At 53.4% G+C, this 14470-nt stretch overlaps 9 protein-coding genes and 1 non-coding gene across 10 annotated transcripts; 5 read left to right on the top strand and 5 right to left on the bottom strand.

The window, feature by feature from the left end:
- Positions 1-298: 298 nt before the first annotated feature.
- BO97DRAFT_52566 (uncharacterized protein) lies at positions 299-1278 on the top strand. The gene is made up of 2 exons (XM_025700883.1): positions 299-366; positions 440-1278. The coding sequence occupies exon 2, from the start codon at positions 524-526 to the stop codon at positions 1157-1159; it is 636 nt and encodes a 211-aa protein (XP_025551855.1). The 5' UTR covers positions 299-366; positions 440-523; the 3' UTR covers positions 1160-1278.
- Positions 1279-2094: 816 nt separating this feature from the next.
- Positions 2095-2416, bottom strand: BO97DRAFT_434248 (NADH:ubiquinone oxidoreductase subunit NDUFA3; the record flags this gene model as incomplete). Its single annotated transcript, XM_025697664.1, has 2 exons — positions 2095-2141; positions 2233-2416. 2 exons carry the CDS (start codon positions 2414-2416, stop codon positions 2095-2097), a joined length of 231 nt encoding a protein of 76 aa, XP_025551854.1.
- A 331-nt stretch (positions 2417-2747) lies between these two features.
- BO97DRAFT_470170 (dolichyl-diphosphooligosaccharide-protein glycotransferase) lies at positions 2748-4498 on the top strand. Its single transcript, XM_025699921.1, has 4 exons — positions 2748-3023; positions 3084-3194; positions 3268-3971; positions 4025-4498. The coding sequence occupies exons 1-4, from the start codon at positions 2879-2881 to the stop codon at positions 4442-4444; spliced, it is 1380 nt and encodes a 459-aa protein (XP_025551853.1). The 5' UTR covers positions 2748-2878; the 3' UTR covers positions 4445-4498.
- Positions 4499-4574: 76 nt separating this feature from the next.
- BO97DRAFT_405278 (PET191 family protein) lies at positions 4575-5502 on the bottom strand. The gene is made up of 3 exons (XM_025695156.1): positions 5421-5502; positions 5138-5279; positions 4575-5047 (listed from the first exon to the last, which is right to left on the bottom strand). The coding sequence occupies exons 2-3, from the start codon at positions 5236-5238 to the stop codon at positions 4861-4863; spliced, it is 288 nt and encodes a 95-aa protein (XP_025551852.1). The 5' UTR covers positions 5239-5279; positions 5421-5502; the 3' UTR covers positions 4575-4860.
- A 117-nt stretch (positions 5503-5619) lies between these two features.
- On the top strand, positions 5620-7679 carry BO97DRAFT_368122 (sterol esterase). The gene is made up of 2 exons (XM_025692688.1): positions 5620-5902; positions 5961-7679. The coding sequence occupies exons 1-2, from the start codon at positions 5788-5790 to the stop codon at positions 7292-7294; spliced, it is 1449 nt and encodes a 482-aa protein (XP_025551851.1). The 5' UTR covers positions 5620-5787; the 3' UTR covers positions 7295-7679.
- Positions 7680-8155: 476 nt separating this feature from the next.
- On the bottom strand, positions 8156-8587 carry BO97DRAFT_52548 (uncharacterized protein). The gene has a single exon (XM_025700882.1). The coding sequence runs from the start codon at positions 8494-8496 to the stop codon at positions 8248-8250; it is 249 nt and encodes an 82-aa protein (XP_025551850.1). The 5' UTR covers positions 8497-8587; the 3' UTR covers positions 8156-8247.
- Positions 8588-9137: 550 nt separating this feature from the next.
- On the top strand, positions 9138-9975 carry BO97DRAFT_52415 (uncharacterized protein). Its single transcript, XM_025700881.1, has one exon. The coding sequence runs from the start codon at positions 9327-9329 to the stop codon at positions 9759-9761; it is 435 nt and encodes a 144-aa protein (XP_025551849.1). The 5' UTR covers positions 9138-9326; the 3' UTR covers positions 9762-9975.
- A 214-nt stretch (positions 9976-10189) lies between these two features.
- BO97DRAFT_424330 (putative RAS small monomeric GTPase (Rsr1)) lies at positions 10190-11333 on the top strand (the record flags this gene model as incomplete). The annotated part of the gene is made up of 8 exons (XM_025696966.1): positions 10190-10200; positions 10281-10312; positions 10387-10413; positions 10473-10552; positions 10605-10627; positions 10720-10748; positions 10799-10808; positions 10919-11333. The coding sequence occupies 8 exons, from the start codon at positions 10190-10192 to the stop codon at positions 11331-11333; spliced, it is 627 nt and encodes a 208-aa protein (XP_025551848.1).
- An 882-nt stretch (positions 11334-12215) lies between these two features.
- BO97DRAFT_t137 lies at positions 12216-12287 on the bottom strand. Its single transcript has one exon. It is a non-coding gene; the product is annotated as a tRNA-Gln (tRNA).
- Positions 12288-12460: 173 nt separating this feature from the next.
- Positions 12461-14469, bottom strand: BO97DRAFT_470167 (putative 3-methylcrotonyl-CoA carboxylase, beta subunit (MccB)). Its single transcript, XM_025699920.1, has 2 exons — positions 12847-14469; positions 12461-12759 (listed from the first exon to the last, which is right to left on the bottom strand). Exons 1-2 carry the CDS (start codon positions 14310-14312, stop codon positions 12465-12467), a joined length of 1761 nt encoding a protein of 586 aa, XP_025551847.1. The 5' UTR covers positions 14313-14469; the 3' UTR covers positions 12461-12464.
- Between the last annotated feature and the right edge of the window lies 1 nt (position 14470).

The raw sequence follows: 14470 nt of genomic DNA, 5'->3' as shown, positions 1-14470 counted from the left end.
ATTGCGAACTAAACAGTATCACCCAGTGCGGCGCTTCTCGCAGAATCACCATAGCTCTCATGTGCACGTCTACAGTCTTTCTGCCTTGTCGCGAGGAGTACTTCGCCGAAGGCTATGTGCCTCGGTACATCCCTGTGGAAAATGACCCAGTGGACTGTACTCCAGACGGGAATGTCAAGCTCTCCGTGCTACCCGATGGGTATAGGTTCTGCTAATACATATTTGATTCCGGAATCCGGCACTTTCACCAGGGAGATGGCTCAAGCGCGATTGAAAGCTCCGCCGTGGATTGGGCTCGATCCCTTCCCAATGGATTTCGCTGTGGTAGCTGCCGCCGATCGCAATTATGGCAAGCTTGAACTCAGGGTAAGCTGTCTAGCCTCGATCCGTCGTGACATTACTACTGGAATCATCGATTCTGATTTAAGGGGGATTCCAGGCTATAAACGGAAGAGCGCGCCCGGCTGCCGAGTGCAGCATCCTCACGGTCTGATCCGCACGGTGCCGCAAAGTCTGGCGCAACATGCTCAAGATCTTCGTCCGGCAGAGGCCGTACTTGAAGCCCGATGCACCCAGGATGTCGTGGGAAGATGCGGATGGAGCCGCAGTCGCGGAAGAGGAGACTGAGAACGACCTTATTAACCTCACTCCGTTTGGCCTGCCGTTCGAAGAAGTGGGCGAGGAGCTTTCAACTCGGATGGGCACGCAGTTGCACATGTGGGTTGCGATTGCACGCTTCAAGACCTGGGTGTACGAGGTCATCGCAGCCGGCAATAACTTTCGTGGTAAGGATGGCGGGTGTGCTTTCTACTACTGTATTCATGAACATGACGATAGCTGGCTTCCGTATATCGATGATACGGACTGCGACTGGGAGGACGCGGAGATCGTCATTGAATGCTTGCGCATCGTCAAGGAGGTTGCGAAGTGGGAGGTAGCGCCGCTGTTGGTTAGTTATGCTCAGCGCGGTAGTCAAGAATATCTGGTCTGCACGGATATTGCGGGACGAGGATATTCCTTGGGAGCACTGATTCTGTTGGCTGGCTTCGCCTCGAGATTTATGCAAGTTGTAGAGTACAGCCCCTCTCGCGTCTCTTCTGAGTACTTCATCAACATTGCCTCTACGAGAGCTATCTTCCTCACACAATTCGGATGCTAGCTTTACCCAATCGCCTGCGCAAGTCCTCCCGTTTTCGTTCGCACTGCTCCCATGCCTTTAACCTGGATATCGGTCACTTGATTGCATGGCAATGGTTGATAGCTTTTTTTTGTTCGCATTTCCCCAGCTTGATAATGTCTTTCGCAGTCTTTCGTCTAGTTCAACTTCTGCGTTGGAACAAGCTTGAAATTGGTCTTCTGACTACCGCCCCGTTTCTTTTTGAGCCCATTCTGCCCTAATGTGTAATAACTCCTTCAATTTCGGTCACCTCACTGACACCATACCTACCGAGCAGCCAATCCCGGAATCTCCTCGAGCCAGTCACCACATCAGGACCACGTCTATCTGGACCAGAACCGAAAGGAGACAGGCTCGGAGAATCCTTCGACACACACGACGGTTGCGGAGTCGGAGAAGTTCATGCCTTACTTGGCAATCTTACCCTACAAACAGGAAATAACAAAGCACGCGTTACTTTAACGAGCCCATTTTCGACCTCCCTGCTCAGTAGACATACTTCCATGTACAGTACATACATTCATTGTATAACACTCAGACCCTAGGAACCCATCCGGCATGCCATTGGAGCGGTGTCCGTGATACGGAGCAAAGGGTGGCATGATGGATGCTGATATCGAGTTGAGCGGCTCCGAGATCAATGACTCTGCGAACGCCCCCTTCTTGATCAATTAACCAACCATCCAACTTGCCGAATGCCTCCTCCTGCGACTCTCGAACGGCGCGGTACCGCTGCTGATCCTACCAGCGGCAACTGGACGGTCCCTCACTCCCTCCCGAAAAGCTTTACCTGCGATCAAAACAAGCTAATAACGACAAAACCAAAGCAGAAACCTCGTAGATCAGAGAAAGACACAGAAAAAAAAGTCAAACGGTATTGCATTGCTGTTGTATCTTAAAAGTGGATATAGATCGATCTACTCGTCATCGAAGCCTTCGGGGATTTTTCGGGGGCCTTCGGGAACTGTTGGGTGGGCGAAATGCGTTAGCTCAAGAACGATAGAGGGCGTTGAGTTTGTTTTTGAAGGCTCAACGAAATCCAGGAGCTGCCTTACTGGGATATGTGAACCGAACGGGCTCGGGGTCGTAGGAACCAAAGTAGCGTCTGATCGGGGGCAGAGTCACCAATGCGACGGGCCCCATGGCGCCGACGATGAGGGAGTAGAAGATGGCGGGCTTCTCGTGCGAGGCCCAGCGCATGTAGCGGAAGGGAGTCGACCAGAATTGAGGGGCGGACATTGTTGCGATGGAGGGAAGGGTTTTTTTCTCGCCTTTGCGCGGACGGACGGGGTTTGTTTTTTGACGGGGGACGGTTCGTTGAATTGACCCAGGTGCGCGAGAGAGGTCAATTGAGCTGGGTGACCGGCTGTCAGAGGTTCCAGGTGTCTGGCGAAAGGGTTTGGTGATCGAAGGTATGGCAAGGAGGGGAACGGGAACGATGAGGATCGAAAGTGACGACAAGCCGAAGTGTGGATGCGGCGGTTCCCAATGGAGATGGAGTCTTGGCACTCGGTCCAAACACGTCGCCCGTTTCGTTGCTCCAACTTAATCAGTATCAGTCTAATTGAATGGGCGAGATTGGATCCAAGATCACTCTCCTCGTCAACTTTCCCCCCTCCCCATTTTTCGCCAGGAGCTGGCTCTTCCCCCACTGTATCTCCCTGTTGTTTGTTCGTCCGCGCCGCTGTGCGGATCCATTGCATGATGCGGTGGTGTCTTTCCTTCTTCCTCTTCGGCTGTCTGGCCGTCGTGAATGCGCTCAGTAGTTCCGGGAACCGCCTGTTGGTCGTCTTGGAGGATGCGTCTGAGAAGAGTCTTTATTCCACATTCTGGAGTGATCTGAAGGGTATGCAGTCGCTGCTGCTGTTTATTTCTTGCAATTGATGCTGATAGTACTTCCTCCAAGCTCGTGGATATGACATTGCGTTCGAATCTCCCAAGAGTGACAAGCTCTCGCTCTTCGATCTCGGCGAGAGAGCTTACGACCACCTTCTCCTTCTTCCTCCGAAGTCCAAGGGTTAGTTGGACACACTGGTCTTGACCATCATAACGTAGCTGCTACTGGACATGCAATTGACTTCCTGCCCTAGGATTCGGACCTTCTCTTAGCCCCAAGAACATCGTCGACTTCCTGAACAAGGACGGCAACGTCCTCCTCACTCTCTCCGGCAAGTCCACCACGCCTAGCGCCATCAGCTCGCTACTTCTGGAGCTTGATCTCCATCTGTCGACCGATCGCTCCTCTGTTATTGTCGACCACTTCAACTATGATACCCTGTCCGCCTCTGAGAAGCACGATGTTCTGCTTCTGCAGCGCCCCGGCCAGCTGAGACCCGACACCAAAGCCTACTTTGACGGCGAAGGCGTTCTGGCGTTCCCTAGTGTTGCTCCCCACACTCTCGGCGACAACATCCTGATTGCGCCTGTTCTGCGGGCTCCGGTGACCGCCTATAGCTACAACCCCAAGGAGGAAACGACCGCGGTTGAGGACATCTCGGCCACCGGCTCCCAGCTCGCCCTGGTCTCGACTCTGCAGACCCGCAGCTCCTCCCGCTTCACCCTGCTCGGCTCCGTCGAGAGTCTCCAGGACAAGTGGTTCTCTGCCACCGTCAAAGCCCCCGGCAGCGGAAAGGAAACCAACACGGTCAACCAGGACTTCGCCAAGCAGCTGACTGCCTGGACCTTCAAAGAGTATGGAGTCCTGAAGGTCGGAAAGATCGAGCACCATCTCGCTCAGGACGAGATTACCGCTGAAGACCTGAACCCCACCATCTACCGGGTTAAGAACGAGACGGTAGGTCTCTTTGATCTCATGTCAAACAAGCGTGCACTAAACGAGAGCCACAGGTCTTCAGCATTGAAATCTCCGAGTACAGCAACGACAAGTGGGTGCCCTTCGAACTGCCCGCCGACGACGCCCTCCAGCTCGAATTCACCATGCTCTCCCCCTTCCACCGCCTGAAGCTGGAGCCTGCCTACCACACCGAGAACAGCACCGTCTTCCGCACCCAGTTCACCGTCCCCGATCAGCACGGTATTTTCTCGTTCCGTGTCAACTACAAGCGTCCCTTCCTTACCGCGATCGAGGAGAAGCACGAGGTGACGGTGCGCCATTTCGCCCATGACGAGTTCCCCCGCAGCTGGAAGATTAGCGGTGGGTGGGTCTGGATCGCTGGATTGTGGTCTGTCATCGGTGGATTCATGGCCTTTGTGATCGTGTGGCTGTACTCAGAGCCAGCCTCGGCCAAGGTCAAGAAGAACCAGTGATGTATTTTATCTAGATGTTCACGTCAATGACAGTTTCCGTACATTATGTCTGTCACAACTTCCATGCTGTTTCGCATTTATTCCCTATGCCATTTCTGCCTTGAAGATAGTGTTGTAGAAAGTAATCGGAGGAGCTTCTGTGGAGGTATGTACAATACAATTCCAGTATAATCCTATAGTAATCACATGAGAGGGGATAACAATCCCAAAGCTTCCAATCAACTCCAAGCCATGCCAGTATATATAACAAAACACAAATAGAGTAGAGCAATCGATCCCGAGGGAGAGTAGTATAACGAAGAAATCCACGTTACAAATGCCAAGATAAGGGAGAGAGGGGAGAGGGTTGTTACAACGACAACAACTTTGTACCCCCCTGGCCCCGGCTCTTTCCACCACCGCTCGCCGTCTCTCACTCACAGACCTCTCGTCTTCTCGGGATCCATCTTGACCTCATCTCCACTGATCTCCTTGACCGTCTCGAACGCAGGCTTTCCGGCGTAGAGTTGCTGGGACTTGCCGGAGCTGCCGCCCTCGAGCTCCGTCGACACCGAGATGGGCTGGTTCCCGCGGAATCGCTTGCGCATGTCGATCAACCCGCGTCTAGTTTCATCCCATGTGACCTTGTCAGCCGGCTGCGCATAAGGGAGGGATGGACGGGTTTTGGGTCTTGGGTTGTCGGGACCAACTCACTTGCACTCGCTGAAGCCCTTCTTCAACTGCTGGCATCGCATAGGCAGCTGGTCGACGTGCGGGTCACTGAGACACTCGCGCGGGCTGTGCCGTTGAACCATGATGCAATCGGATTCTTGGAGGCATTGGGCCAATGCGTTCCCTAGAGTTCAGTGGGTGTATCTGTTAGAGCAAGAAGAGAGGGCCGTTGTTTTGCCGGACGGTGGGTATTTCGGGGGATCGCGAGACGAATTGCGCGAGCTATCACTGGTAGTGAAGAGAGAAAAGCAATGGAGCCACTCACTGATATCTTGACAGGAAGCCGGCATGGTGAAGGGTGCTTGCTCGACTGCTCGAACCAGATGTTCTCTAGAGGCACCTGGCAGTGCTGCGGCATCTGATGATCATTTCCGGCCGGCAAAATCGACGCCTGCTCCCCGGATTAGGTAATCATCACATGAAGAAGCGGCGCCTCCGCATGACGTCTGGGGATGAACGGGCCCTGCAATTTGACTCCTTTTCTAGGAGGCGATCTTACTTCATTGCTGGCTTTCCCAATGATGCGACGCTTACACTGCGCACTATGAGCTACGGTGACCACTGAACTACTCGCTGTCTCTTTTTTCGATCGACTGTTCAGTTTCTAGAGTGCGGTGAACTCTGGTTGCATTATGGCGCGCGTCCCGGTTATTGGGAGGTTGTTTTGGTTTGAGTATCTGGCTCTCTTTGGGTCGCTGATCTTGGTGTTGCTGGAGTGGGTGATACACATCATCACTTTCTGTCTGCGTAAGTAATCCAGCATCAAATTACTTCTGCCAGGGCCCAGAACACTAACTCGAAGCAGCCGAACCTGTCATTCGCTTCTGTTACGATCGCTCCAAGACTATCTTCAATCTCCTTATTCCTCCTGGGGATGACTTAGACAGGCGGGATAATGAAGAAAAGATCGCTGTAGCTGTGGCGCAGGCGTCCGACTTCACAGACATTTGCTCTTTGTTTGGATACCAAGCGGAGGAGCACATCGTTCAGACGGGAGACGGCTACTTGCTCGGCCTGCACCGTCTCTCCTGTCGCAAGGGCGAGGAAGGAAAACGGGTCAACCAGGGGGAGGGGAGTATCAAAAAGAAGGTCGTGTACCTTCACCATGGGTTGATGATGTGCAGTGAGGTCTGGGTCTGCTTGTCCGAGGAACAGCGATGTCTGCCTTTTCAACTGGTAGAGCGCGGCTACGACGTGTGGCTTGGAAATAATCGCGGTAACAAGTATTCGAAGAAGTCCGTCAAGCATTCGCCGTTGTCCAACGAGTTCTGGGATTTCTCGATCGATCAGTTCTCCTTCCATGACATCCCCGACAGCATTCGGTACATCCTCGAAGTGACGGAGCAGCCCTCCCTGTCATACATTGGCTTCTCTCAAGGCTCGGCCCAGGCTTTCGCGACCCTCTCCATTCATCCGCTGTTGAACCAGAAGATCGACGTCTTTGTGGCTCTCGCGCCCGCGATGGCCCCGACGGGTCTCCCGAACCATGTTGTGGACTCGCTGATGAAGGCCTCGCCTAACTTCCTGTTCCTCCTGTTCGGCCGACGCAGCATCCTCAGCTCAACCACCATGTGGCAAACCATACTCTACCCCCCTATCTTCGTCTGGATTATTGACACGTCGCTTCGGGGTCTCTTCAACTGGAGATGCAAGAGCATCAGTCGCTGGCAAAAGCTGGCCGGATACCTGCACCTGTTCTCGTTCACTAGCACCAAGTCGGTGGTGCACTGGTTCCAAATCATCCGCCACCGAAACTTTCAGTTCTACGACGATGAGATTCACGCGCCGCTCAGCATCGTTGCCAGCGAGCGCTTCTACAAGCCGGTCAAGTACCCGACCAGAAACATCAAGACGCCCATCGTGCTGTTGTACGGTGGGAGCGACAGTCTGGTCGACATCAATATCATGCTATCGGAGCTACCCAGCGGGACCGTGGCCAAGGAAATCCCCGAGTACGAGCATCTGGACTTCCTGTGGGCGCATGATGTGAACCAGCGGGTTTTCAGTCATGTGTTCGACGCCCTGGAGCAGCATGACCGCAAGGTGAAGGGGTCGGATCAAGTCAATGGTGTCAAAGAGATGGCAGAATCCGATTGGGTTTGCGGTCTGACGGACCTGTCTGCAGCTTCGGCTCGATAAGCAGGGATGCAGTTGAGGAGAGGTTGCCTGTACATGATAGAAGCAAAGACCCGACAGGGTCGAAGGGACATCCTACCGACCTTAGGGCGCCCATCGAGCGAGGAAGTCTTCGGAGGGGAGGGAACGCTAGCACATATCGCCCATCAGCGGCTTGGATCCAATTGGCTGTTTTGGCGCAGAGGGACATATAGATGCATAGTACTTTCCTAAACAGTCATGATGGATTGCAGTGTATTCTGCAGGAAGATCATAGGATCGCTTCGCTTAGAAAGATTCGGCCGGCAGAATGAAGGTTTTGTGTCTAGAATTGAATGCGGCGATGCATGTCACTTGGCGAGTCATCTTTGTACAGCACATGAATGCTTATCAGCCGTCTAGTATAGCCTTTTCAGCGATGTACAGTACATTTGATGCACACAACCGGGACCCATCAAGTATGCCCACGTCAGTGTCATGCTGTCAGCACCTTGTCTGGCTGCAATGCGCATTATGTCACCCCATCATCGCTCTGGACTGAAGAATTCGAGTTCAGCCAGTCTACAGATATTGTCTGTTTGCTCGATGACGAGGCCGTGCGCTGTTGGGGATGTCTGATAAGACTGATGTCAAAGTATAAGGTACTGTACAGCGGAGTAGATAGACTACGTAAGTGTGATAGATCGAATCCCCCTCCCTCCTCCTCCGACCTCCGACCTCGATACATCCCGGGAACTGACCTCGATGGCATGACGTCTCTGCATGATCAGTCGGCCCTGAAATTAGTACCTTAGTTAAGTAGTTATGGAGTCGGAGACGAAAGTCCTGGGCTGGCTCGCTTAGGGATTCTGTATGTGTTAGTCGAAAGGAGGGGATGGGAGTCGGACCAGTGATACGAAAGTACAATGCAGGAGGGGCACCCTCATCCGGATTTGATCCGTCCCTGACAGGTGGCCCGGCTTCTTCTTTCCGGGAGTTTATTGGGCTTGCGCTTGCTTTCTTTCTGGTTCCTTTTGGGGGGTCGGTGGTGGTGGTGATAGGTAAGCGGAAGGAGAACTAACCACCAGAGAACGCAGGGGTGTATAGGTTAGATTGGATGCATTGTGTTTGTTGTTGTTGTTGTTGATCGTGAAGGGTGTATGGTTGATGACGTTGAAATGAGGAGGCAGCATAGATTGGCTTCGTATCGGGAAAGATATGAAGAGGTTGGACTTTTGTTCATTCATGAATCCCTACAGTAGTAACTAAGTATAGTGTAATTGCGTTGTCCCTTGTCAATCAGGTCCGGAAGGTTATATGGTCCAACGATCACCCCCTTCTATTGATTTTCCTTCTTTGACGACTTTCTCAATACTTGGTGCATTGTTCCTTCTCCTAAGAATTCAACCCAGGTAAGTAAATGACGGTGATTGTATGGCTTATGGATTCTTTGGATGCTCTCCCTCTCTTCCCCTTCTTCTTCTTCTTCTCCTCCCCATCCTCATCTCCCTCACCACTAGCTATAGTCCCCAAAGTTGATCTCCAGAACTCGGATGGATGCACAATACCTCCGAAAGTGCCCTGGGGGCAGCTCACCACCTCTGATCCAATGATTTCTTGGCCAAGCCATACTAGATGAGCATCCAACTCGGAATTACACAGAGGGATTCGACCGATTCTTCCATGCATGCATCGCATTATGCTGTTTTGAGTTTGGGGGATCCAGCATTCCGGACCCAGAGGAAGTGAACTGCTAGACTAGCATACCGACAAGCCATGCTAATGAGAGACTCTGTCGACTTTTTAAGGTTTTTTAGACCACAACAAGCCCTCGAGTGAATTCTCACCGCTGCCGCCGACCTTCGGTTGCTTGCTTTTCCCCAGGCGTGGAGTTTGGGTTCAAGAATCTAACGGTGCACGACAAGACACATAAACAAAAATAACATAGGGAAAGAGAAGAGAAGAACAAGCAAGACAAAAAAAAAGCACATATCCTCGGAAAGAAGGCACAGAAGGAACAAGGACAGAAAGGTGGGTTCCCGACACATTCATCTGATCGGCTTGTTATCGCACTTGAATGTCTTTCTCTCTTCTGCTTCTTCTTCCTCTCCCCTTCTCCCCACACAAAGCAAAGCCCACACCCACTTTGGGCGGACTTGGGGCTTGGCTGGCCGGCCTATTCTGGCTGGTTTATTCTTGTCTAGTCTGGCTCTTGTTCTTCTTGTTGCTCACCTCACTTCACACAAACTCACACTTACACTTACGGACTGATACTCACTCACACACGCTTGTTGTTAGTTTTAGTCTCCCGCATTGTCAGAAACCCGAATTCCCCCTCCCCCCTCTCTTTCTCCTCTCCTCTCCTCCACCTCTTCCTCTCGCTCATCTTTCCACCCCCTCGCCCCTCCCACCCCCAACGACTATCGTTCTCCTTTATCCCGACCGACCTCCTCTTCTGGACGTTCATCCCTCCTCCCTGCCTTGCTTCAGACCTCTCTTTTTCCCTGTCTGACGCTTCCCGCCTGTCAGCTCCCGCGGAATTGGTTGGGAATTGATTGGCATTAAGACCGATGTAACGGATCGCGTGTGGTTGCCCTTGCTCTCCCAGCACACCTCCCGAATCCACCCCCCGCGCCTCCAACTCTCCGAAAGGGAGTCATTCTTCAAGGTTGCCAGTGACCTCCGACCAACCCCTCCCCCCCCATCCCTCCTACGATTGATTGGTGCGGATCGATACAGACAAACATCAACAAATACCGACCAGCCCATTCGCAACAGTCGCCGCCGGCCGCCTTTTCGTTTCGACCCGCAGCTTCGGACCCCTCCCAGATCAGACAATACAATTGACATCAATTCGTTGTCGGCACCACTCTCGCATTCCTCTTGTTCATACACAGCCCCAAGCATCCCCATAATCGCGAATCAGCAACCACCGTCTCAATGCGGCCACAGTAAGTCTCCCGACTTGCGCGTCATGCTATCGGATACATCGATTCGCGGAGGGCGCTAATCGCTCGGCTTTGGACCACAGACGGGAGTATCATATCGTCGTTCTCGGCGCTGGTAGGCACATATTCTCCCCGGGATCTCGGGAAAGGTTCACCACTGACGACGGGCGGTTCTCCTCGGCGCAATAGGAGGAGTGGGCAAGAGCTGTCTTACTGGTATGTCTGGGCGACAACCCCGGGTTTCTATTGAGTTCATCCATGCTGACGCCCGACAGCTCAATTCGTACAGAATGTGTGGATTGAGAGCTACGACCCTACAATCGAAGATTCCTACCGCAAGCAGATCGAGGTAGACGTAAGTCACCCCCTCTCGTTCGGACACTAAACCAGTCGCTTACAGTTGTTAGGGCCGACAATGTATTCTGGAAATGTATGCTTCTCATCTAATAACACAAACACTAGCACTCGACGCTAGGGCAGTACATAGTGGGTTGTGATTGCTGACTTGAGTGGCTTGTGCAGACTGGACACCGCAGGAACAGAACAGTTCAGTAGGTCAACCTCCATTCTCCGGTCGTTCCCTCATCTAATCAATCTATAGCGGCCATGAGGTAAACAACGCGTTCACCCTCCAGCATCATGATTTTATCATAATCAAGCAATCGCAATGATCATCAGCGCGTCTTTCGTCCGAACTCGCAACTGACACCGAACTCCGCAGAGAGCTATATATGAAGCAAGGACAGGGATTCCTGCTTGTATTCTCCATCACGAGCATGTCGTCCTTGAACGAACTATCCGAGTTACGAGAACAGATCATCCGCATCAAGGAGGACGAAAAAGTGCCCATTGTGATTGTAGGCAACAAGTCCGATCTTGAGGAAGACCGCGCGGTGCCGCGCGCCCGCGCTTTCGCTCTCTCCCAGAGCTGGGGCAACGCCCCGTATTACGAAACCTCGGCTCGTCGACGAGCCAACGTCAACGAGGTCTTTATTGACCTCTGCCGACAGATCATCCGAAAGGACCTGCAAGGCAACTCGAAGAATGACGAATCCTCCCGCAAACGCGAGAACCCCAACCGGGGCGACAAGAAGAAGGATAAGAAGCGGCGCAAGGGCCCTTGCGTGATCTTATAATCAACATCCATATTGAGACGAAGCGAAGCAACAAACTTCAAATGCAAGCGACTGTGGAATTCCCCCTCTGGCGAGCTATGATTTGCCTATCCGCATGACTTATTATTTTTTATTTTGCTGCACATACCCCCTTCCGTCTACAAGCCTTGTTTAATGTCAAATCTCATCCACCTCTCCACGCCCATGTCCATCATACGCTGTCCACGTGCTCCCACGATAGATATATGTGATTTATAGCCCAATGTTTTTTTGTCGGTGCGTCTTGCACCGGTGACTTGTGTTTTCGGAATTGGAAAAGTGTACGTTGATTACTGGTTTGTCTTTTTGTGTCATCCTGATGCCGTGTATGGCTATCACCTATCTGTGAGAAAGGAGAAGTTGTTAGATTGCGCTGCTTGCGCAGTGCCGAGGGAATACAAGACGCAGAGCTGGCGACAGACATCTGCGATTGATTTGTGTGCTGTCCTCTTTCCCTTTACTGATTATTTGGTTGATATGCTACAGCAAGATGCAGACATGTGTGGCAGCTTGACCTCTGGCCTTTTATTGCTTATATGAAGGAGTTGCTACCGCAGCATATAACTATCAGTGGTAGGGTGCTATACATCGGGGAGTCCTCCCTCCGCACACAGTCTCTAAACACCAACGACCTTAAAGCAACATCAACCGACCTACTAAACTCTTCTATCGAACCTGTCCTGGTACCACCGAAGCATGGCTACCACGAACACGTTCCCCTTTCCATTCGATCCATCCATCCCAACATCCCATCAGCAGTCCCACCCTCCCACCAAACAGAAAGAAGAACCACCCTAACACCCACCCAGAGACCACCCCAACCCCCCCAAATCAGCTAAAAACACAAGATAAACGTAAACAAAAAGGTCATGCCCGGGATCGAACCGGGATTACGGGAATCAAAATCCCGTGTGCTAACCATTACACTACACAACCAGTATGATGTCATCCGACACTCTATTCCATCTGTACAATCCACACCATACTGTACCTATACTTATACCAGTAGATTCTATAGAATTGAAAGGAACTGCATTGCATTGCATTGCTCCCAAAATCCCTGGGATACTTCCACACCCGCTATGACAATAACAATAACAACGATAATAAACGCTACATCCGGAACACCCCAAACCTTGTCTGCACATCCTTATCGACCCGTCCGCTCAGCGCAGCCGACAGCCCCAGCCCCAGGTACATGCGCGTGTGCGCCGGCGGGATCACGCCGTCGTCCCAGAGGCGCGCGGACGAGAACACCGCCTCGGATTCGCGGTCGATGCGCGCTTTCAGGGCTGGATCGGCGCTGCGGCCCACTGCTTCCATTACGGCAGAGAGTTGCTCGGAGCCCATTACGCCGATTTTGGCGTTCGGCCACATGAACAGGAGGCGGGGGGAGTAGGCGCGGCCGCTTTTTATTATCGTATGTTCGTTAGTTGGGTTGATTAGTATTGAGGGTAGGGGAATGGGATAGGGGTGGATAAGGGACAGGACCTACCACATGCCGTAATTCCCGGCACCCGCACTCGATCCAAACACCACAGTGAACTTGGGCACATCGGCACATGCGACCGCCGTCACCAGCTTGGCGCCGTTCTTCGCGATGCCGCCCTTCTCTGCGTCCGCGCCGACCATGAACCCGGAGATGTTCTGCAGGAACACCAGCGGGATCTGGCGCTGCGCGCACAGCTCGATGAAGTGCGCGCCCTTCAGCGCCGACTCGGAGAACAGGATCCCGTTGTTGGCGACGATCCCAACGCGGTGCCCGTGGATCCGCGCGAAGCCCGTTACCAGCGTCGTGCCGTAGTCGCGCTTGAACTCGGCGAATTCGCTGCCGTCGACGATCCGGGCGATGACTTCGTGTGCGGGGATCTGTCGTCGTAGGTTGGTGCCTACGATGCCGTTGAGTTCGGTGGGGTCGTAGAGGGGTTCTTTGAAGGTGGTTTTAGTGGTAGTAGTAGTACTCGTGGGGGTGGTGGGCGTGACTGGGAGGTTGCTTTGCGGGTAGTTCAGGTTGGCCACGGAGCGGCGGGCCAATACGAGGGCGTGCGCGTCGTCGACGGCCAGGTAGTCTGTTACGCCGGAGATCGTGCTGTGCAGATGCCCTCCTCCCAGATCTTCGGCGGAGACGACCTCGCCTGTGGCTGCCTTGACCAAGGGCGGACCCGCCAGAAAGATGGTGCCCTGGTTCTCGACGATAATGGTCTCGTCGCTCATGGCGGGCACGTAGGCGCCGCCGGCTGTGCAGGGGCCCATGACGACGGAGATCTGCGGGATGCCCAGCGAGCTCATCCGGGCCTGGTTGAAGAAGATGCGGCCGAAGTGGTCGCGGTCCGGGAAGACGTCCGCCTGGTGCGGAAGGTTGGCGCCCCCTGAGTCGACCAGGTAGATGCAGGGTAGCTTGTTCTCCTGTGCGATGGCCTGCGCCCGGAGGTGCTTCTTCACGGTGATCGGGTAGTAGGTGCCACCCTTGACCGTGCTGTCGTTGGCGACGATCATACAATTCACTCCCTCGACGGTGCCGATTCCGGTGATGATCCCGCCGGCAGGCACGTCCTCGTCGTAGACCTCGTGGCCTGCGAGTGGAGAAAGCTCAAGGAAAGATGTGCCCGCGTCGATGAGTGCGCTGACTCGGTCTCGAGGCAGCATCTTGCCCCTGGCTAGGTGCTTGTCCTTGGCCTTCTGGGGACCGCCTTGTGATATTGTCCCGTGAAGACTGGCCATCCGATCAAGGAGCTCCTGCATTTGCTGGGCGTTTTCCCGGAACTCGGACGAGGTGGTGTCCACGGCGGTGGGGAGGACGGATATAGCGGATGCATGATGAGGGTGTGTGTAGCTGGCAATTGATCTGGAGAGGTGTTGTGAGAATATTTTGGTGGTGGATGGACGCAGTGGTAGTCGTCGACATGGAAGGGAGACTGTGTTGGGTCTCAGGCTCCGCAGAAGCGGAGACGGAGCGCGCATTGCGGGGATGGATGGGGGTGGAAAAGCCGGGGAAGAAGAGGGTGCGGTGCGGAGACCAATTCCCAAGGAACGTCAACCGGGTGCAGAGGACAGAATATGCTATTTCATTGCCCACTGCAGTAACCAAAAGGCAAACAGCGGATACGGTCTTTTTATCT

The sequence above is a fragment of the Aspergillus homomorphus genome, assembly GCF_003184865.1.
Source record: "Aspergillus homomorphus CBS 101889 unplaced genomic scaffold BO97scaffold_16, whole genome shotgun sequence".
Classification (NCBI taxonomy): Eukaryota; Fungi; Ascomycota; class Eurotiomycetes; order Eurotiales; family Aspergillaceae; genus Aspergillus; species Aspergillus homomorphus.
Note: the sequence above shows the minus strand (reverse complement) of the source record. Positions and strands in the feature narration are given on the sequence as shown.

Bases quoted from the DNA above. Each gene is read 5' to 3' on its own strand.
- BO97DRAFT_52415 (XM_025700881.1), top strand. From the start codon at position 9,327: ATGTCTTTCTCTCTTCTGCTTCTTCTTCCTCTCCCCTTCTCCCCACAC.
- BO97DRAFT_368122 (XM_025692688.1), top strand. From the start codon at position 5,788: ATGGCGCGCGTCCCGGTTATTGGGAGGTTGTTTTGGTTTGAGTATCTG. The intron at 5,903-5,960 runs GTAAGTAATCCA...AACTCGAAGCAG, and splicing joins CATCATCACTTTCTGTCTGC to CCGAACCTGTCATTCGCTTC.
- BO97DRAFT_470167 (XM_025699920.1), bottom strand. From the start codon at position 14,312: ATGCGCGCTCCGTCTCCGCTTCTGCGGAGCCTGAGACCCAACACAGTC. The intron at 12,760-12,846 runs GTAGGTCCTGTC...GATAATAAAAAG, and splicing joins GCCGGGAATTACGGCATGTG to CGGCCGCGCCTACTCCCCCC.
- BO97DRAFT_405278 (XM_025695156.1), bottom strand. From the start codon at position 5,238: ATGGTTCAACGGCACAGCCCGCGCGAGTGTCTCAGTGACCCGCACGTC. The intron at 5,048-5,137 runs GTGAGTTGGTCC...GGATGAAACTAG, and splicing joins AAGGGCTTCAGCGAGTGCAA to ACGCGGGTTGATCGACATGC.
- BO97DRAFT_52548 (XM_025700882.1), bottom strand. From the start codon at position 8,496: ATGAATGAACAAAAGTCCAACCTCTTCATATCTTTCCCGATACGAAGC.
- BO97DRAFT_52566 (XM_025700883.1), top strand. From the start codon at position 524: ATGCTCAAGATCTTCGTCCGGCAGAGGCCGTACTTGAAGCCCGATGCA.
- BO97DRAFT_470170 (XM_025699921.1), top strand. From the start codon at position 2,879: ATGATGCGGTGGTGTCTTTCCTTCTTCCTCTTCGGCTGTCTGGCCGTC. The intron at 3,024-3,083 runs GTATGCAGTCGC...ACTTCCTCCAAG, and splicing joins ATTCTGGAGTGATCTGAAGG to CTCGTGGATATGACATTGCG. The intron at 3,195-3,267 runs GTTAGTTGGACA...TTCCTGCCCTAG, and splicing joins TCTTCCTCCGAAGTCCAAGG to GATTCGGACCTTCTCTTAGC.